General features: G+C 36.7%; 1 protein-coding gene across 5 annotated transcripts in view; it reads right to left on the bottom strand.

Moving 5' to 3' along the window:
* OXR1 (oxidation resistance 1) overlaps window positions 1–24,178 on the bottom strand; it is a 249,405-nt gene that overhangs the window by 171,506 nt on the left and 53,721 nt on the right. For 3 of the 5 annotated variants that reach the window (XM_081952815.1, XM_081952819.1, XM_081952816.1), the window contains exon 3: window positions 10,695–10,739. The exons of the other annotated variants lie outside the window; for them this stretch is intronic. In XM_081952815.1, the coding sequence (XP_081808941.1) occupies window positions 10,695–10,739 (45 nt within the window). The remainder of the gene's footprint in view (window positions 1–10,694; window positions 10,740–24,178) is intronic. 5 annotated transcript variants of the gene reach the window in all.

Raw genomic sequence — 24,178 nt, 5'->3', positions numbered from 1 at the left:
TCCACACCAGTAAGGACGGGAATGATGTTCCAAAAAGCAAGAAGAAAAGATTCATCTCCAGGGTCCTGTCAGATGGAACTCCTTGGCAGACAGGACCCCATAATATGCTCTTCCTAACTGATCTTTTGGGACTGGTAGATGTAATCAGAAACATCACTTTACGTTTTCTCTCAAATGCCCTCATTCCATGTGAGAAAATGTAAAGTGATGCATACTACTGCCAAAAATCCCAATTTCTCATGTAAAATAAGGGAATTAGAACTAACAGTGACTGATCATGAAAGAAATTCAGGAATAGTGGAGGTTCAATGAAGGTATCAATAAAAGTCCATCCACTGTAACAAAGGCCATAAGCAGGTTAGGGACAATAAGGAATGGTACTGAAATTAGAGATAGCAATAACATAACTCCCTTCAATAGTCAGAGTTCATCTTGAATACTTGGTGCAGTTCTGGTGACTGCAAATCCAAAAGGACAATGGAACTAGAAAAGATTTAGAACAGCTCTTTAGGGCAACTAAAATGGTCAAGCAGTTGGAACAGTTTCCTTGTGAAGAAAGGTTGCAACATTAGGGGCTCTTCTCTAGAAAGGACACAAACAGGGGATATGATTGAGATGTACAAAAATGATGCAATAATGTGGATAAACTGGAGGAGGAGAAAAAAGAGTGCCAGAACCTGGTATCACCCAATGAAATGACATTCCTCTGAAGACCATCTGCTGTGAGATAGTGGCTTGGTTGGCCACTGTGAGAGTAGACTCCTGGCCTAACTGGATCTATTATGGATCTAACATCATGCTTATGTTTAAAGGAAACAAGTTCTGAGAGCTATTATCTTCTTCCTTAAAATCCTACAAAAGAGCTTTTTCTTCTCCCCCCTCCTTACCATTTTATTCAGCTCAAGGGAATGTTTAAAAGATCACTCAGCATAATATGAAGCCCAGGGACATTTTCACTTGAAATGATCCTATCCAAACATAAATGCAGAATGTCTGGTTGTAAAAAGATACACAATCCTTTCTGCAACTTTGTACATAGTTATCAATAAAACATGGCACCTTCTCTTGCCCTTTTCTCTGAAACTAAACCCTGTGGCTGCCAAAAGACAAGGGAGAGACTGGTCCTCGCTTTTGTCGTTCTTGTTGAGAAATAGTAAGTAATAATATCAAAGATGAGAAGTGAAGAAAACAAAAGTCTGAATATAAGCAGTGGCCCTTCTGCTTGGGTTCTGATTTCAGCAGGTGATGAGCAGTGATGGGTTCCAGATCCCGTTGCAACTGGTACACTGCGACGGGGCCAGGCGTCCATCACATGCACATGCCCTGTGCATGCAGGTGCACCACCGCCCTGTGATGCTCCAGCTGTTTGGTGGTGCGTCGGGCAAGCGCCATACGCTGCGTGCATGTGCGCAAATAGCCCAGTTGGGTAACGTACAGGTAAGGAGGGCGGGCAGGTGTGTGAGTTCTCCGAAGCACTGTACTGGAATGGTACCTGGTGCTCTCAGCAGGCACCAGTACGCCCGTACCAGGGCGTACCGGCCGTAACCCACCACTGGTCATTAGCTATGAGAAGCTAGTAGGGCTGAGATAAAGAAAACTTGGATTTCCATCCTGCTGCCCAATAGCTTCAAAATCATATTGAAAAGTGAATAATGTCAAACCTATCAAGGCATCTGAGTGTCCTTTAGCCTGAGAGGATATATCTAAATATACAGCACCAGTATACTGAATACAATGATCAAGGTTGAAGGACAAAGTCAGGGTTATTTTTTTTACACAAACATGGTCATAACGAAAAACAAGAATACAGAGGTTTTATATAGAAAACAACTGCAAAGGAGGGGTATGATAAATACACTGGGGAACTGTATAAAAACACCCCCAGATCACTTGACATTACAGAAGTAAGATCATTGAACTACAGCCAGATATTTTAAGAAATAACATCACTGAACTACACCAGATATATTTGGTTTGCAGGTCTTAGGAAAACTACAAGAGTCAAGAAAATATAAGCAGAACTGATGCTGTTAAGGTGTGATTGTGATTTATAAGCAAGTACAGAAAAACAGCAGTGGCCACGTAATCTCAGAAAAGATTAATCTGCATTTCAATATAAAAAGACACTGCTGAAACTACCAAGCAAGTGCAATTATTTCATATGTTAATAAGATAATGTCAACATAATCCCTTAACAATATACAGAACAAAAAATGCCAGGAGCCCAGGCTGTTTTAGAACTGGCAGAAGCATATTTCATATGAACATTAAATATCCAATAGCTAAAGGAAAAGGCAAGACTGTTGCCAAAAGTCATTTGTTTTTGTTTAATTATTTATCTCATGGCTCTTGACGTCATGGACCACAACAAATTGTCAACAGTGCAGTCAACGGTGTACCAGATCACTTCATCTGCACACTGAAGAATTTATATGCTGACAGGGAAGTCATAATTAGAACAGGATATAGAACAACTTATCAGTTATAAAGTAGAAAATAAATGAAATAAAAGATTAAATAGGTAGTCCCCAACTTATGACCATAATTGAGCCCAAAATTTATATTGCTAAGTGAAGCATTTGTTAAGTGAGTTTTGACCCATTTTATAACCTTTCTTGCCACAGTTGTTAAGTGAACCACTGCAATTGTTAAATTAGTAACACAATTGTTTAAGTGAATCCGGCTTCCCCATTGACTTTGCTTGTCAGAAGATAACATGATTCTGGGACACTGCAACTGTCATAAACATTAATCAGATGCCAAGCATCCAAATTTTAATCACTTGATCATCGTGATGCTGCAATGGTCATAATCATAAGTCACTATTTACAGTGCCGTTGTAACTTTGAACGATCACTAAATGAACTGTTGTAACGTGAGGACTACCCGTATTCTGTCATCCTATCTATTTATTTTATATGGAAAATGTATCATGAGAAAATGCTGCATGAGAAGACATAGAAACTGGAATTAAAATTACTTGGAAAAACGCCAAGAATGCAAACAAGATGCAATCATTCTCTTGTTGAAGGTAAAAGAAGAGTATACCAAATTAATATTTAAAAACAAACAAACAAAATATTAGGTCTAGAGGCGATGCAATGCAAAGAGGCAGAGAAGAAAGCAGCACTTTTATCTCCTTTATCAAGGAGAGAAGTAACCTGGAATTAAGGAGAAACTTCCTAACAGTGAGGACAATTAACCAGTAGAATGGCTCGCCTTCAGAAGTTGTGGAAGTCTTTTAAGAAGAGACTGGACCATCACTTATCTGAAATAATTATAATGTCTCCTGCTTGAGCACGAAGCTGGACTCTATTTGCACTATGATTCTAGAGAAAAATGGGTTGCACCCTAGAAATTTTGAGAATTATGCTAAACATGATGTGTCTGAATACATAATGTGATGTCCACTGAAAAAAACCCTTGATATTTATTAAGGGTAATTGAAAAGGAAGCCAAAAGAAGATGTGATAGCTATCCCTGATAGCACCTGAGCTTACAGAAACTCATAGCAGCAGCTACTAAAAGTCAATCATTTCACTGATCTCCATCAGATCATTAAGAATCAGAAGTGGCCGAATGAATGAACAACAACATGCAACATTTGGTCTGCATGCAGGTGCCAGACTCCAATGGGGACTCCCCACAAATCTGGCAATATTCAGTGACAAAAATAGCTTGTATGACCTCACTGAAAAACAAGGTAACACACCAACGCAAATGGGTTGCAAATAGATACACTAAACTTGTTCAAGGCAAACTGTAGCCGTGTCCACCCCAAAATAGTTTTGGCTCCTTCTACTGAAATGTCACATCTGCTCAGTGACATTATCATGCCAAACAGCTTTTTGCATCCTGCAGGCTGAAAATTATTATTCAGAAACTGTAGTCCCTCAGCTGGAAAAGTTTGGCCACCCCTGCTGTAGTCCTTCTCCCCTGCCCACCTGCTCTCTCTTGCTCATGATTTCCTGTGCAGGGGAAGAGGCTTCCTGATCTAGTTAAATTCTTAAGCAGCAAAAGATTAATGCTTGAATATGACATAATAAAGGTTGGGCAACCCTACGTTTCTGGGCTGACAACAAAAGTGTGTATAGTCAAGGTTATGGTTTTCCCAGTTGCAATGTAAAGTTGGACCATAAGAAAGGCTGAGCGCCAAAGAATTGAGGCCTTTGAACTGTAGTGCTGGAGAAGACTCCTGCGAGTCTCTTGGACTGCAAGGCGATCAAACCGGTCAGTCCTAGAGGTGGTCAACCCTGACTGCTCTTTAGAAGGCCAGATCCTGAAGTTGAAACTCAAATACTTTGGCCGCCTAATGAGAAGGAAGGACTCACTGGAGAAGAGCCTAATGCTGGGAAAGTTTGAGGGCAAAAGAAGAAGGGGATACAGAGAATGAGATGGCTGGATGAAGTCAACGAAGCAGTAGGCCTGAGCTTAAATGGACTCCGGGGGATGGTAGAGGACAGGAAGCCCTGGAGGAAAGCTGTCCAGGGCGATGGGTCAGACATAACTTTGCAACTAACAACAACTTTTCTGGGAAAGCAAAGATGCAAAACAGGCAGAGATGTGTCCTGCAAGGTTGTTTTCCCCCTTCACATTTGGAATGGTTATGTTTTTAAACAAAATTAAGGACTATTTTAAGATTATCATAGACCAAAATCTGAAACTGTTTTCTGGAATACTGGAATAAGCCAACATAATTCTTCTCTTCAAGGTGACTTATAAGATTGTCCTCTTTAAACAGAAAATCCTTGGCAAAAGAAAAAGTGCTGGATTGCATCTCTTTAATATTCCCTGTGAAGAGGGGGATGTATCAGAGACAGTCTAAATAGCATACAATTTAATGGAGGTCATGTTTCATTCTGATGTGAATTCTAAGTAGGGCAATATATGTAGATGCAATTAATGTAATGGTTTTCTGTTGGAAAGTATAAAACTGTGACCATAGTCTCATAATTATGTCTGTTCTTAAAACAGCACATGACGTTAAACCATGACAAATCTGTGCACTTCTCTGAATTCATGGTTTTGTTTTCTGTCCTGGCATTTCAAAATGGAAATAATAACTCTATTTTTTCCCCTCTCATTTTCAAAATAATTATGCACTGCATTGTTGATGAAGTAATGTAAACGGCACATCATTTGTTTTAGAACGTATCGCCCTTCCTTAATGTTTAGGCATTAGAATCAATACATTAAAATAATAAATCATGAGGTTTAAAGTAAAATGTGTGTGAGAGAAAGAAAGACACAGAGAGAGAAAAAAACCTGACAAAATAACAGCAGTCCTAATGATCAATAAGAATCATTCTTCTACACTACATCCTTGTCAGCAGGATGTAATCTGTCAAGCGTGAAAGATAAGGAATTCTCAACTGATTTTTATTGTTCAACTGTGGTTGACTATTAGTGGATGGATAGATCACATACTTTTAAACTACAGGATCCTGAGTTCAATTCTTGGTTTCAATAGGCAAGGCCTCTAGGTTTGAGGCTCTAAGGATGATATCCATTAGGATACTAGTTAGATCAAACTTCTTCAGAGATACCCAGCATATTCCAGACAATAATTCCCATAGTTTCTATCCATTAGTCACACTAGTTGTAGAAGATGTGAGTTGCAATTCAATATAACTGAAATGTTCCAGTTACGTTGAACTTAATAGGCAATAAAATGACATAGTAATCAGTTTGTCCATTTACATTTTTGAATAAATGCAATCTTGAAAAAGTGACTTAAACCATTTAGGACATTCACAGCATTCCCATCAAAATTTGGGGACGTGGCAACCAGCATGTATTTATGACATGTTATCATCATCCCAAGATCATGTGATTGCCATTTGCAATCTACCCAGCTGGCTTCTGACCAGCAAAGTCAATGGGGGAAGCTGGATGAGCTGTACAGCTGCATAAGTCTCTTAACTGCAGTGATTCATTTAACAACTGTGGCAAAAAAAACAACACCTTTGTAAAATTTGGTGCAATTCACTTAACAATGACCTAGCTTAGCAATGGAAATTCTGGTCTTAATTGTGGCTATATGGACTACCATATTTTTCGGACTATAAGATGCACCGAAGTATAAGATGCACCATGATTTTGAAGAGGTAAATTTTTAAAAAAGTTTTTGCACTCTGCAGGCCTCCCAAACCGTCAGCACGCCTCATTTTTTTTTGGGGGGGGGAGGGCTTGCAGACCTTTGGGAGGCTTAGTGAATGATCGGGGTATAGGGGCAAAAACAAGCAAAAACTGCCCATTTTTTGCTCTTTTTTGCCCTCCCCAGCCCTCAGGAGCATTTTGCAAGCCTCCCAAACCTTCTGCACATCCATTTTTGTGAAGGGGAAGGGGTTTCAGCAGGCCAAAAATGCTATATTCAGTGTATAAGATGCACCCAGATTTTCACCCTCTTTTTTGAGGGGAAAAAAGGTGTGTCTTATACTCTGAAAAATACAGTATCTGTATAATTCTTCCCTTCTATGGCTTCTGTTGTTGTTTTTAACAAATTCAATCCTATACTATAATCATAAGATGCAAAGCTATTAAACCTATTAAATCATATTTGTCTCAAAAACAAGTTAATCTAAGCATTAGTATACAGACAAAGACTGCTGTGAATTTTATGAGCTAATATTCATGAATTTTCATTTTGTAACAGGCCCCAATTCAACAACACTCCTACCTTCTTGGGAGCTCAAATATGAGGTCCTTATTTCAGAGTTTTCATTTCTACTCCACTCATTACATTCCATTTAAAGCCTTTCTAATGGAGCACACGGTGCCTTAGCAAATGGAACAAACAAAAGGTTAAAAAGTTACAATATTTATGTAGTTACTTACTAAGGACATCTAAACTATATTAAAGTAGCCAAAATATCTTTACAATCATCCCCAAGGCAGGTTGTACCTTCTGAGCACCCCTAATGTTTGGAAATTGAAAGCAGATAAATTTGACATGTCCTATGACCCAAAGACATTTTTAGAAGATCTTGCAAGGTGGGAATTATCTCATGCCATCAACCCATGAGCTATATAACTCAGACTATGATCTCAGAAACCAGTTTTTTCCCAGGGATACCATTTGCATAAATAATCATTGATTCTCCATTCCCTTTGGAATGTTGTTCTATCAAAGAATACCACATGAGCCTAAACTTTTGATTTTCAAAGGATTCAAAGTCCAACAATTGCAACGGTTCTCTGCAGACTATTGACCATTTAGAAGGAAAAGATAACAGTCGGTTGATTTGGCAATCTTGGAAGCACTACTATATCCCTGATTTTTCACTTTATGACAAGTGAATCCTGCCTGGATAAACCAACAGAAACACTGAGCATTGCTTCATATTTTTCATATTGAATTACAAACTATTAAGCCTTCTCACAGAACACAGTTTCATCTCCTGTGCATTTCATCTCCATTCTGTGGTATCTATTTTTATTTCCCTAAAGGCTAAGAATCTGGTTAAAAAAGATTTCCGAGTTACATGGGGGAAAGTATACTTTATATCTCTTGCTGCCGGTTGTTATTCTCATCTACTGCCATTGCTTCTCTGCTTGAGTAACTTTCCTAAGGAGCCTTGCTTCTAATGTCTGTTTCCATTCGAGACTCTCCTTTCTTTTTCAGTAGCTAAAGCCTGGCCATTAAATTCTCCAGTGCTTTGACCTGTCACTCAAGGGCTGTTATGAGTCTGCATGTTGTATGAGCTGCAATTATATTGTTGAAGCCATTTTGAAGCATCTTCAAGGCTGCCACAGCTAGGCTGGATGGAGCTGTGGGAATGTGGGGTGGGGAATAGAGATAGATGAGGACTTATAGCCAAAAAAAAAATTCTTTCTCCTTGGGAACCAAGGACATTCCCACCAGGTGCCGGAGAGGCGTGGACTGAAGCCAGCTGGAGTTGGAACTGTGACCTGGTTGGGCCATGTAATGGACTTGTTGACTGGGGTGGGGGGAAAGAACTTTGATTTCTAATTTGGGTGGGAAAAACCTCAAGTCTTCAGAATCTGTTTTTTACCAGACATGCCAATATGACATGTCTAATAAATTTGGACTTTGAGGAGAGCCTTGGCCTCAGAGTTTTGATTGCATTGGGTCTTACTTGGAACCCTGAAGCCACTTGTATGGAATGGTATATTGGGAAGAAAAATAGAATCTCCTGTCCATTCATTTTCATTCTGCCTTCCTAAGGCACCATCAAAGAAAGTCTTTAGTTATTCTTGTCTTGTCTTTCTCCAGCAAACTCCTGTTAGTTCTTTCTCATGAACAACTGTAAACACTTTCATTCAATGGACTTCCTCCTGGAACCAGGTTACCTTATATTTCTCTTACATTCTCTGTTTACTAAGCAGGAAGCAATTGCCTAATCATCTACAATGGGTAATCAACAGCTATTCAGAAGATAACCTTTCCACTCCTCATTGCTCATCATAAATCCCTCAGAATCTACAGCTTCTTTGATCCTCCTGCTTCCTTCTTTCTGTTGAATTCTCTGGCAAATCCTGCCAGCTTTCCCTTTTCTCTCCCTTAAACCAACATTCATTTTTATACCTATAACTTGCGTTCAAGTTTGGAAATTCTGTCACACTTATTTATATCTACTTGCAATGGTATACAATTTCATACAGTAATTATAGTTGCAATATTGAGCATAGCTTTGTATTATTTATTTCAGCTCTTTACTGCAGAGCTGACACGAAAAGGTATAAGAAAATAGGAATGTTAATAATCTTAAGCATAGAATACTTGATGATTTTTAAGTTTCAGACACAGCGAAAGGCATATGCAAACAGTGATACCATGAAGGATGAAGTTGATTGAGATAAACGGTTAGCAAGGTACAGGTTTTTACCATGCAGAACTACACAGAAAAGCATTAGAACTATAGATAGCATGCTCAAAGAAAACTGCAAAACTTGGGAAATTAAGAATATTTAAGCTTTTCTCCCTGCACTGTAACCCCAGTGAATCTGAAATATTCCAAGATGTCATTTATCTCAGGAAGAATGATATTCAAGTTTAATATGCAGCAACAGCCAAAAAAAAAAAAAAACCAATGCAACCCTTGATTGCATAAATAGAGCAATAGAATCAAGATCATGTGAAGTATTAGTATCACTTTATGAAATCTCACTAAGACCACACCTGGAATACTTCATCCAGTTTTGGTCATATTATAGCAAAAATGTTGAGCCTCTGGAAAGCTGATTAAGGGCCTGCAGAATAAAACATGAAAGAACTGTTTCAGGAATTGGTATGTCTAGTCTAGTGAAAAGAAATGCTAGGGGGTGATATGATAAGAGTGTTCTAATATTTGAGGTGCTGCCAATAAAGAAGAGGGCCTCAACCTGTTTTCCAAAGCACCAGAAAGCAAGACAAAGGACAGTGAATGAAAACTAATCAAGGACAGAAGCAACCTAGAACTAAGAAGAAATTTCTTAACAGCGGGAACAATTAAGCAGTAGAATGGCATGGCCTTCAGAAGCTGTGGTTGCTCCATCATTGGAGGCTTTTAAGTAGACACTGGACAGCCACTCGTATGGAATGGTATAGGGCAGGGGTGTCCAAACTTGGGAACTTTAAGACTTGTGGACTTCAACTCCCAGAATTCCCCAGCCAGCCATGCTGGCTGGGGAATTCTGGGAGTTGAAGTCCACAAGTCTTAAAGTTCCCAAGTTTGGACACCCCTGGTATAGGGTCTCCTGTTTGAGCAGGAGGTGGGCTGCAAGACCTCCAAGGTCCCTTCTAACTCTGTTATATTATTATTCAGTTTTCCACTCATGATATAATAGGGCAGAGCAATAATTCATTCATGTATACAGCAATATACAATATACAAAATATACAGCAATATGCAGGAATGTGCTTATTTTCCAAAGTGTAAATAGGAAACTTAAGAACCTTGTGGTTCTTAAATTGCTTTGCCCTATTTGATTTAATTTGTCCCTTGCTTTACCATACCTTCCCCTCCCATTTCTTCTCTGATCTTCAAACTGAGGCCTATCTTCACTTTTGTTTTTAGGTTTCATTGACTTTCTCCCATCTGCCAGTTATGAAGATGACATTCCCATCCAATGTATCAGACCCATTTGACTTGGAGCTACATTCACAATGTGGAAAATATTTTCAACCACAATGTTCTGAAATACTGGAAGACAGTCCTTGGGGAAACTGCAATGACTAGATAATCTTTATAAATATGTTATGAAGTCTAATCTTTTATTGTCGAAGTCTCAATTGCATAATTATTCTTATTATGTGTCTTCAAGTTAATCTTGATTCCCTGCAGGTGAAAAGTCATTTTTTCTTGCCAAGATATTCAGTGGGTGCTTTGTCATTGACATTTTCCTAGGGCTGAGAGAGAATGACTGGCCAAAGTAGATGAGAAATCATTCTCCTGATTTCTAGTCTGATGTCTTAACCACTACACTAAAAAGCCCTGTCTCTCTCTATGCTGCGGTTTTAATCCTGAAGTTTTCAGCAGCTATTTTTTTTAATAATTACATTAAATATTATGAACCATAATATGTTTTAAGGTTCGAAGTTTCTTATGATTTCCCTTTGCTCATTAAAAATACCTGAATAACTAAAAACGATGAGTTTATAGCAACTAAAGTCATGCACATGAGTCTGAAATAACCATGGAATGACATATTTCACAATGCTCAGCATGCATACAAGTGAATCTAATACTCACTGGGTGGACTTCGTTGAGTCACTATCTCTGAGCCTCAGTTCCCATCTGTAAAAGTAAGAATAATATTCTACCTCCTGAGAGTAATAACATGAATGCAATTACCATGTTAAAGCAACGTGCAAGATGTGCTACAGACCACAGGTTATAAAATAATGTTCTAGTACTGAACAATGGCAAAATATAAGTCATTATGAGCTTCTCAACCTATTACATTTTTTCAGTCATCCAAGTTCATAATGATTCTGAACTCATTTTATATAAAGTATGAGTTGATTTGAAAGAAAACCCCTTATTTACCCTTTCATTCCCCCTCCCCGTCTGATTCAAAGCTGTTTGATGTCTCCTGTTTTTTAGCATTAATTTCCATATATTTCGCTGATTAGTCACAGAGAGAAGTGTTGTGTAGAGCCAAGGTAACTGTTGCCAATTACTGGACTTTGAAATATTGCTAAGTCTGACTTTAGCTCTAAATCATTTTCCATTTTTTTTCCCTGTTGGGATTTCAAGTCATGGCCTCCTAGGGGACTGTAGACTAAAACATATGAAGAACGGTTGCAGGAACTGGGTATGGCTAGTTTAATAGAAAGAAGGACTAGGGGAGACATGATAGCAGTGTTCCAATATCTCAGGGGTTGCCACAAAGAAGAGGGAGTCAAACTATTCTCCAAGGCACCTGAGGGTAGAACAAGAAGCAATGGGTGGAAACTAATCAAGGAGAGAAGCAACTTAGAACTAAGGATAAATTTCCTGACAGTTAGAACAATTAATCAGTGGAACAGCTTGCCTCCAGAAGTTGTGAATGCCCCAACACTGGTAGTCTTTAAGAAGATTTTGGATAGCCATTTGTCTGGAATGGTATAGGGCTTCCTGCCTAGGCAGAGGGTTGGACTAGAAGACCTCCAAGGTCCCTTCCAACTCTGCTATTGTATTATTGTATCATTGTATCATACTAATCCATAGATCAGTGGCTGTACCCGAAACTTTTCCAGAAGAAATCAAGTTAATTTTCACTAAGGTAATAATTTATTTTGATATTGTTTCTGCTTTAAAGAAGAGTATGTGGGTAATTGCCATTATATATACCACAGAACATATGAAAGACAAAATACCAAGTTATATTCAACTGATTTTTAGATATGCTCTATCAAGCTATATAAACATTAATGCATATGGTAAAGGAAATGATTTAATTAATGTTCAATACTCATCAACATAAGAGCAACTATGATTACAGTTCTGATCCATAAACCCAATTAATTACAGACAGAATGCAAAAATAAAAACAACCTAGAAAGAGGAAAAGGATATAAAACCTAGAAGAAACAGGAGGCATTATGCCTTCAGATGAAATGTGAGTGGCTACAAAATTCAAGCCTATATTACCAAATTGTCTATTGTAAAACCTTGATTTGGGTCCCCAAACTTTTCATAAAATGGCCAAATTTTCTCAACCTGCAGTCAATCAATTAGCAAGCGTTATAAATCTGGTAAACAAAGGCCGGTAGTAAATACTGTCCATTTTTTTTAACAAAACAAAACTTCTGGCAAAAGGTAAACTTTATTGAGAAAGGTAGTATTTTTCATCAAAATTAAGCAAGGGTTGACATTTTCCAGAAGGCATTCCAGAAAAGTTTAAATCCATGGTTCTTTAAATACCAGTGTACACACAACTGAATCCTAAATACAGAAATTTCTTTTAAAATTTGATTATTATCATTATTTTGCCATAATAGAGTATTCTAGACCAGTGTTTCCCAACCTTTAAGATGTATGAACTTCAATACTCAGTCTGCTGGTTGAATAATTTCAGGAGTTGAACGGAAGTTGGCCCATGGCAACTGGCCTTTGTTGTTGTTGTTGTTGTTATTCAATTTCCAGACAATTGTACCTGGCTGAGTCAGAATCTTCATCAACATAAGGAAGCTGAAGTTCACCCATCTTAAAATTGCTGCTCTAGATAATACTGCAAGTTGCAAGCAAGGTAAATTACATGAGTACAATGAATCATTGTTATAGTCCACCATGAAACTGTTGCATCTTTGCATGCCATATGCATTCCTTTATTTCACAGGTGTCAAACTCGATCACATCACTTGACATATTGTGTTTCTTTTTTTTTTTTTGCTTTTGCAGAGCCAGGATGGGCATGGCCTGCGCATGATGCATCTAGCCCATGGGCCGCGAATTTGACAGGCCTGCTGTATCTTCTTCACAGAAAAAGTAGCATTCTTCTAGGCATGGCGAATTCAATTACTCAATTATCAAATCAGAACCAGGAAGGCAGTAGTGTGATATCACTTCGTCAAGACTGTAAGGCCTTATCAGTCTCCTTCTTTATCAGAGGATATATCTACAGTTCAGTGCCTGACAACAAACCTTCTTATACACACCAGTGAATTTGTCATAGGCATTTAAACCTGTACATTTATCTCTCTCAGTCTGTGATAGTTAATATGTTGTAAGATGCCTACTGTGCTCTTATATCAGTATATCAGTAAAGGGAATATAGTCTGGAAGGTAATTTCTCCCACTTTCTGGTGAGCCTGAAGCATATTTAATATTTTCAAAGTGGAAACAGCAGGTCAAGGGCGGGCATCACTGAGGACCACAGTGAGAAAGGATAGGCACTATCGCCTAGCTAAATATTCAATGATAAGTCTCATATCTACATATCTACTTTGTATGCCAAGGGGACATTATTTGTTTTTAAAAAGGGAAATGAGCATACTTTTTCTGACAGTGCTGTCTCTTTAAATTAGCTGCTAAACTTCCTGCTGTATATACATATCAAACTTCTTCTGACTATCAAAGAATCTGGCAGCACAGAGAAAGGAAGCCTAGAGGGAGAATTATGTTGTCTTCTTGCTAGTGAAAAACGGAAGGGGAAAATGCACCCACTTGGACAAAGAGGAATTAAAGAATAATGGGACAAGATGTCTCTTGCCCTTCCTATGTTGCTGATCTCAGAACTTCCCAAGTGGAAGTCCTGAAAGGCCACAGAATTTCCACTTCACCTTACACATCTATTGACCTATGTAATGATAGTCTTACCATTGGTTTGCAACTTGCTGATCAGTGATCAGCGAGATCTTCCCTTGCCTGTGCCTATAAACCAATCCTTGATCAATCCTATGAATTATTCTATTTTTCCTTCAAATTACTGGTAATAAGAATAATGTTCTTGAAAATTGTTTGTGTCTTTGGAGATTCTCAATCATTGAGAGCATGGTTATCCCAAAGGTGCTTTTTCAAAAGGCAACTGGGCTTTGTTTTTCCAATTAAGAACTGAAGAATATTCTTATGTGAGAAGCAAAACGTCTCCAAGGAGAAACAAAGTCTAGTTGTCTTTTGAAAAAACACCTTTGGGTTGAAAAGTGTTCTTTAATTGAAAGGAAATATGTATTGATTTTGAGTGCCTGAAATCCCTTCACATGTACATTTTTGAATCCTACCACTATATACCATGTTTTTAATACCAATGATGTTTTATACCATGCTTTTAATACAAATACACCATATTTTTAATACTAACCATAAGTCCCACACACATGATCATAAAAAACTTCATATTTCTAGAAGAACTGACTTTTCCATTCAAAACAAAATTCCATCAAACTTCATCCACAATTTTTGAAGTCTTCTGTCGGTTGTGTCTCATGCAATATTCAGAAAAAAGCAGAACAGAATAAGAGAGTTGGAAGGGACCTTTGAGGTCTTCTAGTCCAACCCCCTGCTTAGACAGGAAACCCTACACCATTTCAGACAAATGGTTGCCCAATCTCTTCTTAAAAACCTCTAGTGCTGGAGGCAAGTTGTTCCACTGATTAATTGTACTAACTGTCAAAAAATTTCTCCTTACTTCTAGGTTGCTTCTCTCCTTGGTTAATTTCCACCCATTGCTTCTTGTCATGCCCGCAGGTGCTTTGGGAAAAAAATTGTCCAAAAATATTTGGATAGAAAATCATTGACAAAATTCCTGTTTTGTCAAAGTACTGTAGTCTTTGTGATTATGTCACTTCAACAAATTCATGCCACAGACAATAATTAAGTTGAATCTCAGTTCCTGCTAATTAGAATCCTTAAAAGTTAGGACAATTTTGGGTAATAATATCCATTTAGAGAGTTAAAAAAAATATGTATGGTAACACTAGCTGACGATAGAAAATTGTCAGATCTGTGATTCAGCTAACTCATTCTGATGAGAAGTAGCTTCCAGTGGTTTTATAGGAGAAATATTTTTGGCTTTGCTTGTAGTCATTTTATATCAAGATGCTTTATCCCCCGTCTATGAATCCTGAACATTTTCTTTATTGACAGAATATTTATATAAGATCACCCAATACAAAAATGAAAAGCAAGAAAAAACAGTTATTAAACAACAAAATAGGGGTTGCATATTGCTATACTGTGCTTAGCACACTTCCATCAAAACATAAACAATTTTTTTAAAAAATTCTAAATAAAAACAAATGATTGTTATTGTAATATATCATGTAATCTCTGCCAATGGAAAACCTATTCCATAATGTTTAAATTTCTCTGAGGTTATTTTCAACACAAAGCCTCTACCTTAATTTTTATTGATGCTTTAGGTTACTAAGGAGGAGACGTGCATTCATTAAGATATTGTTATTTTCAGGACTTTCCATTAATAATTGAATGGAAACTGTCTGCTAAGAATATAATGCATTTAACCATTTTTAAAAAAAACTCAAACATTGCATATTTTTCTACATGCCTGGCATCTTTTAAATTATACCTAGGCATTCCCTATGAATAGGAAATTTCCAAAATTAATTTTTATGCGGGTTGGGAACTGCCACATTGGAGAAGGCTCTTTAAATGCTAAGTGAAAGATACTTACAGTAAGTTGAAAGCATAGATAAATTCATTGAAACCCAATGAGAAAATGCTTCAGGATAAGGAAGCCAATCTATCTTATTAAGTACAGAACAATATGTCTCTATTTTCTGATGGCACTTCTGTCGATACGTATGTCTGAAACTACCAATCTGCTCATTTTAGGAGAGAACCTTTTACTCATCAAGGCTCACATAAAGAATGGTAGTACAAATCTTAAAATGTCATTTTATTGAAAAGCTGTCCAGCTAACACAATATAAGCATCGCTATCTTCTTATGAAATTTTCAAAAAGTTCTGGCCATAAATAACATGTGTTCTACACCAGGAAGATTGTTATATTTATTATTAGAATAAGAAGACTAATAAGAAGACTGTCTAGCAGCATTGGTATAAGAAGCATAGGATTAGTTATTCTTTTCCATGAATATTTATATTCTAATTGCCTTAGTTTCACGGTACTTTTAAAAATGCTTAGGCACATAAATTTATGAAAGCAGATAAACAGATTTTGCTGAATATACCAGTGATAATTATTTCTTTCCTATGAACATTATGAGTGCTGCATAAGCAGATTTTGAGGATCAATGTCATTTTTCATTTAAAGCTCAAGATGAACATACTAGAGGCATATTATGCCCCTTCCCCTAAAGGAAGTATACAATTATTGCCATGCTTCTGGGTTCCTCTACAAATGTTATAATTTTTGAATGGCATGCATTGAAAATTCAACTCCGTTCTCACAATCAATCTTTCAGTTTGTTATATTGAAAAATAATATTTTTTCCAAGTTTTACCAGCAAATCTTATGCCTGAGTAGAGTTTGAACTCAGGTTTACCATTGCTAAGTACAGAATTTTAACTGCTATGCAGCATTTGTTAATACAGGTTGTCTGTGCTCCATGCTATATCAAGAAATTCCACTTTCCTGATGACCTTAAATAATTTTACCATATTATCTCAAATACTAATTTATGAGATTTCAAAGATTCCCTGCAAGATGTTTGTTCCAAGAGATCACTGCCTATCCCAAATATCTAGCCAAAGACAACTGGTTTAATCATATTTCTACAAAGTTTCAAATTATTTTACAATCACAGATCAGTAATAGATTTAACTGTTTGATTTGGTCTGGTTGTAGGAAAAGGGAAAGAAAAAAGAAATGATTGTTAGATTATATTTGATGTGAATTGTTGCCTTATTGTAAACACTGCAACAATAAATTGTTATTATATAGGACAGTGATGGCTAATGTTTTCCAGACCAAGTGCCCAAAGTGAACCCCCAAAATGCAATGCACACACCCTCCGTGCATGCACCCTGCCCTGCACATGCATGCAAGACCCACCCCTGCACACATGCTCATCCCCACATGTGCCCTGCCCTGTAGTGCCTGCGTGTGTGCCCCCTGCATGCATTCCAACCCCCGCGCATGAGCAGCAAAGACACACGCCAGAGGTTCGCCATCAAGGGTATAGGACCATTATTGGTTTTCTACTATCATGTTATTCCTCGTCTCTATTCTTTAAAGCAATAACAACATGTACTCAAGGTTAAAAATTATTTTGTGCTTATAACCTGACCCAAATAACTGATTCTCCTTGTCAACATCAATCTTATCAATCAATCTTTTTTTTCAGAATAAGTCTAAAAGTTTTAATATAATATAAAACATGATAGCTTAGTCATCATTATAGGATTTCAGTTCATTTATAATCAGGATGAATAGGCAGATTGGACACAAATTTCTGTAGGACGAATGTAAACTTAGCTAAATGTAACAGATATTTCCCATGTGTGAGAGTATCAGGGCTGATCTTGTTACCTCTACGACACAATGGTTTTCTCACAAGGTATTGTGTTGTCACCATTCAGTCCCTAACAGGATCAGGTCACAGTGTAGAACTGCGGATAGTATCTGAAAACATAGCTGGATATCCCAATACAAAAACAGCCACTCAAAATCCCCCAAAGTCCAGAGGCTCCTTTGACCACTATTGGTGAAAACTGCTACCCTAATTTCCCAATATCTGTGGCTGGAAACCAAATGGAATACAGGCAAGTATTACAATAGGCTTAACAGATTTTTTAAACCAATATAAAGAACAAAACAGTTGTGATCATTTTACATCATTGTCCTGCCCCTGGGACCACTTAACATACACAGAAACTTCAATACAGTCTTCAGGCATCAAAAGAGCGCCAATTCCTTTGGTAAAATATATTTTCCTTTAATTTTTATTTGGGGATATCCAGAAGACTTTATTTCGGATTTCTTTTTCACCCTAAGGCTTTCTGTATCATTCTATCTATCAGAAACAAGACTTTGCTACTCCTCTTTTCATCATGGTAACACTCAGGAAAGTTTACTTATAAGTTCAGGAGAAATGAAACCTCATTTGCACAGTGCAGAATATTTTATAAAAATCCCTTTCGAGATGTGCTAGATCCCGAACTTCCATCTATTATGGCTCGATTCATTGAAAATCTTGGGGCATATATTCATAAAGCTAAGATAAAGAGAAGCAATTCATTAATGGAAAATGTGGTGATAGCTTGGGGTTGTTTGATAGCTAAAAAAAAAAAACAAATTCACAGAAAAGGGTATAAGGTTCTTCTAGTTTCTTTACTCTTAATAGATGATCCTAAAATGTAGATACTGTTCACCACTCCCTTATCTTTTGTTCTCTTATTCTAGAATCTCTTATTCTACGGATGATCACAGTGCCTGTCGTCATTAATTTGGTTTTCTACTTGTAGTCACATGTTTTGATTGGGCTTCTTGATTTTTAGTACTAAACAATACTACCATCATCTTTTAATGACCCCATAATCCCTTGTGGGGTGGAGTCTGGGCAACTGAATGGAGCTGAGTGTTTACTGGCCGGATGCCCTTCCTGTCGCCAATGCGAAGTTATATTCAGCATATAAATTCTCATTGTGCCCAGAGACAGAAATGTCTGCCTCAACCTAGGATCGAACTCACAGCCTCCTGATTGTGGGGTGAGAACTCCAACTCTAGGCCACCACACCATTCCTATGCCATACTGAGATTGCAACGAATTGTAGTCTGTACAAGTAACATCTAATCCTACATGTATCTTCTAAGGCGTACTTCCCTAGTTCAGTGGGGCTTTTTCCAAGCTAAGTAAGCATTGCATGGCAGCCCAGAATTATTGCATAATTTATCACTAGCATTTGCTTTCCTCCCTTCCATTTTCCTTTGCCATTTTACATTATAAATTCCTTTTGTATTTGTGCATGCCTACATACTGTTTTAATGATTAGTGGTGGATATAATGATATAAATCATGTGTATAATAGGCAGAGAACAAGGCACATTTAAATCTGTTTCCTCAAACGATATAGTTTGAAATTCCTTAGTCATTTTATTATGCCATTTAAAATATATATATAAAAAGTTTTATAACACAATCTTCCCTGGACGTTCTTCTAATTGGTAGTGTCTGGATTTGATTTAATTACCTTTTTAACTCTGAGTGTTCCAAAATTCTCTTCTCCCTTTCTTATATTCCAAGCAAAGAATGAAAAATGAAATTCAGTACCAAGGACAGCACCAAAATATCAGGAAGGTGACATGATGTTTCCTAAAAAGACTAAATTAATCACTAAACATCCAAGAGCATATTGTATAATATCTCAAGCATTTAAAAAGCCAAAAAAAACCACCTCATATTATCATGCCAAACATTATTCACCAGAATAGAAAGGTGATGTATCAATCAATTAAATAAAATAAATATTCAGCTGATTGTCTGCAGAAGAAAAAACATTTGTATCCTGATTTTATATACCTGGGCTTCAATTTAAGTTAGGTCCTCTATATGGCAGGATTCAACCTCTTATAGAAGCCAACATGCATGAATGAGCTGATCAATGATTGTAAAAAAAAGTACTAGTACTGCTGTTATCACTCCTACTACTGTATACATGAAAAAATTTCTCATGTTAACTATATATAGGAATTTGGTATTATTTCAGTAATATTAGTGGAGGGGCAGGACTTAACCAGGGTTAACACTTTAATAATACTCTTATAAATTTTTCTAACAGAATCCTGAAGATTCTAATAAAGTAATTATTTCAGTTACTATGGAACTGAATAACTGCCACACACATTTATCTCTTTAGTGCATTTCGCAAACAACGATTTGTTCATGGTTTAAAGGTTCTTTTCAAAAGCAAATTTTGTCATACAATCTAGTCTGAACCATCTGTAGGAGACGGTAATATTTATTTTACTGACTAATTAAATATCTTCTCACTAGCACACTTATGTAAGTCATTATAATCATATTGATAGAGGAAATAAGATGATATAACCACTAAATGCTGTTTGCAAACTGAAGTTGATAGAGAACAAATTAGCCTACATTCTTAAAAGAACTTAAAAGAACTGAGAAGCAGAGCAACATTTATTTATTTATTTCTCTATTAATTATTTTCCCACTCCACAATGTTTTAACCTAGTAGTTGATAAGTGTTTCCAAACAACATGCTAGTGATATTTTTATAAAAAGATTTCCGTCAGTGGAATTCAACTGTGCATTATCAAGAAATAATTGTTTTGGATATCTGGAACAGAGCTGGAAGACTGATTGTCTTTCTACATGCTGTGTGTATAATTAAAACTTTAATGGAAAGAGGTATTAAAACCAGACACAAAATGCATATGAAATTGTACTTGAGACTCCTAATCAAAAATTCAAACAAAATAGTAAGTGCTTACATTTTTTTAAACAAAAACGTTGAAATTTAGAACATTATAATGTCATAATGGGACGCGGTGGCTCAGTGGCTAAGATGCTGAACTTGTCAATCAGAAAGGTCAGCAGTACGGCGGTTTGAATCCCTACTGCCGCGTAATGGAGTGAGCTCCCATTACTTGTCCCAGCTTCTGCCAACCTAGCAGTTCAAAAGCATGTAAAAATGCAAGTAGAAAAATAGGGACCACCTTTGGTGGGAAGGTAATAGAGTTCTGTGCACCTTCGGCATTTAGTCATGCCAGCCATATGACCACAAAGACATCTTTGGACAGCGCTGGCTCTTTGGCTTTGAAATGGAGATGAGCACCGTCCCATAGAGTCGGGAATGACTAGCACATATGTGCGAAGGAAACCTTTACCTTTAATGTCGTAAGAAGGCAACATTTGTAAATAATTGCCATAAGATTTATAAAGCTCTAATACAAGCGGCATTTTACTTCTCACTGCAGGATTTATAAAAGGGTCCAATAGAAATATTACTATAAAACATTAACAGAAAACAAGTTAAAACATTGTTATATCTCTAAAATAAGTAGTTGAAAGGAAAGAGTAATTGATATCCTTTACCTAAAATAATATTAATAATGTCACATAATTATCTAGTATATTAATAATATTTAATATTAACAATATTAAAATATTTTAATCATAAATTCATGATCAGATTCTTTTATTTCTATATACTACTTATTGCATCAGATAATTTAATAAGAAAGCAAAATACTAATTTTCTATTTAACTATATTGTGATTACAAAATGTACATAAGGAAGTGCCAAATATTGTACATAATTTCATTTCCATAAGAGGGTTTGCATTGAGAACACTGGAAAGTACAGAGTTCTAAATGTAGCTAACATTACAGGGTATCCTTTAAAATTATCTGAAAACGGACTTCAAGGTGAAAATGTCAAATACTTAAGAGTCAGCATCAAATTTCTTTGGCAAAACCTGCTTACTTTACATGAACTAAGCAGGATCAGACTTCGATGCAGACCACAAAAATTTAAGCCTGCAAGATAAATCTGTGGCAGGAGAGGAGACAATGACAAATCATTTCTGCAATGTTGCCAAAAACAACTTTATGGATATGTTTACACAAAAGCTTTGTTCCAAGTTCTACTCATAGGAAACTATGCTATTTTAAAAACTGCTTCAATAAATTAAATTGTTTATGTCAGATATAAGCAAACTATGTCAGTTTCCCAATTCTATTTTCCCAATTATTATTTGCATCAAGAATAGATTTGTTAAGATTCTCAGAATCGCTACTAGCATGCTTTATTTTTCTACTGAAAAACAGTGAGATATGCTGCTGACACAGTTTCCAATGCCTTGAATACTCTCTTATGTGATTGGCTAACTACTGCTAAAATCTGAAAAGCTGCCCCTATTTCTCCCTTGTTTATGCAATATTAGAAACACACAAAATCTGGCTACTTTGCAACTGTCTATCACAAGAAAGCTTTTCACAGAAAACATACAAAATTATTATTACAGGGCTTAACAGCAGCTATTTTTTAGTTCTGCTTTAAAAATGTCAGACACAGAATGTCTACTAACATCTGTTTAAACTTGTAATTGTTCTTTTTTTAAGACAAGAAAGACAAAGGAAAGAGATTTTCAAAATCTAGACTCTGACTTTTGTATTCTGACATCTAAATTTGGTGGAATCAGGCTTCCAAAATCTGGTTATCATGAGCCTGGGACAAATTCTACCCATTCTGCTGATGTTTTTATGGCAACAGATTTTCTGAGATGTATGGCTTGAAATAAGTGATGCTACCCTTATAGGAAGCCTATGCACTCTCTTAGTTTTGCTAAAATAAATGGCAGCGTACCTTAATAGTATGATATGCTTAAAACATACTTTATTAAATACCGTAAGGAAACAAGACATTCTCTTGGCCTAAACAAATGGACAATAGCAACATTAGCCCAATTTTGTTGTATTTTCATACCCCCTCATTAACATGTCACTGATAATATATATAACATGCTTAAGTTTGTATATTATATATAGAGAGATCAAGTGAAATGTTAATACCACTTTATAATGCCTTGGTAAGCCACACTTGGAATAATGCATTCAGTTTGGGTCGCCACAATGTAAAAAGGATGTTGAGACTCTAGAAAGAGTACAGAGAAGAGCAACAAAGATGATTAGGGGACTGGAGGCTAAAACATATGAAGAACGGTTGCAGGAACTGGGTATGTCTAGTTAATAGAAAGAAGGACTAGGGGAGACATGATAGCAGTGTTCCAATATCTCAGGGGCTGCCACAAAGAAGAGGGAGTCAAACTATTCTCCAAGGCACCTGAAGGTAGAACAAGAAACTAATCAAGGAGAGAAGCAACTTAGAACTAAGGATAAATTTCCTGACAGTTAGAACAACTTGCCTCCAGAAGCTGTGGATGCTGATGTTGATGAAGATGTTGGATAACCATTTGTCTGAAGTGTTGTAGGGTGGAGCTGAAAGGCAAAAGCGAAGCAGTACGCTCCCTCCCATATTTGGGCATACCAGATGCTTTGATATGACATCACACACACACATATATTCTTTTGTGTGTGTGTGTGTGTGTGTGTGTGTGTGTGTGTGTGTGTGTGTGTGTGTGTAGATGGATGGATGGATGGATGGATGGATAGATGATAGATAGATAGATAGATAGATGATAGATAGATAGATAGATGATAGATAGATAGATAGATAGATAGATAGATAGATAGATAGATAGATAGATAGATAGATAGATAGATGATAGATAGATAGATCTCACAATACAAAAAAGAATGAGTATACTCATAATTGCAAAAATCTGGAGACAATTCTATCCATTAAGAGTTTTGTTCTTTTGTTCATTGCTCTATTGAACACTAGTCTTTTCTCCCTCAAACCTGGACAATATTTAATTAAGGCTTTTTAAAAAGCATTGTTTTAAAGAGTCTCTTCTGCTTTAATTATAATATTTAGTTCTTTCTAGTTCCTTCTCTTCAATTTTCATAGTCACCTCTTATCAGCTTCCCAGCTATCATGAAACTTGCCCTTCTGAATGTTCTTAACATCCAAAAGGCCATTAACTAGCAATTTCTTAAAGTGGTTAAGAAAGGAGGTATGTGAACCCAGTTTGCTTTTAAATACATCAAATTGTGACTTAGGAGTAATGACTTTATCCCAGTTCCCAGAGATCTAAACCCACCAGAGACCATATCTTATGATCTCACAGGGAGTCACTATACGGAGTATTTGTGGGCAATCCTGGTCCACTCTTTGCTACGGAGAAGAATTCTGGGGAACTGATCCATGCATTCTTATCCAGCAAGATGTTCTGCCACTGGGAGAAAAGTCCACACAACCTGGGCTGGGTCTCTCAGGACCTTTCCCACCTTCTTAAGGCATTTCCACTCCTTGTTTTAAGTGTGGCCTCAATGCTCATTGCTTGGATTTGGGCCCCCTTTGTCTCTTGGAGACAGCTGAGATGTTGCCAGCCAAAAGAATTCAGTTCCATTCCATGCAGAGAAGGGAACTAGGTCTTGTCTGGAGTTACCATCTCTATTTCAAATGATTAGGGTTCTTTTTTTTTTTGAAGTGTGTTTGTTTATTGCAATTCAATTATGAGATAGAAACAAGGAATGGAATGTATAACATGCTAGAAAATGCTATTGATGAGGTTTGGAATAGAAAAAATAACAATCTCCAAAATATTTGAAAGTGATTAATAGAACTTCCAAACTTAAATCATATTTTGAATTATGTCATGGGAATAAATATTTACACATTTTGGAAATGCAAAGATCTTTATATAATGATCTTGCAAAATATGAAGCCACCAAGTGTAA

The sequence above is a fragment of the Natrix helvetica genome, assembly GCF_964273705.1.
Source record: "Natrix helvetica genome assembly, chromosome: 4".
Taxonomy (NCBI): Eukaryota; Metazoa; Chordata; class Lepidosauria; order Squamata; family Natricidae; genus Natrix; species Natrix helvetica.
The sequence above is the reverse complement of the archived record's forward strand: the minus strand, read 5'-3'. Positions and strand labels throughout refer to the sequence as shown.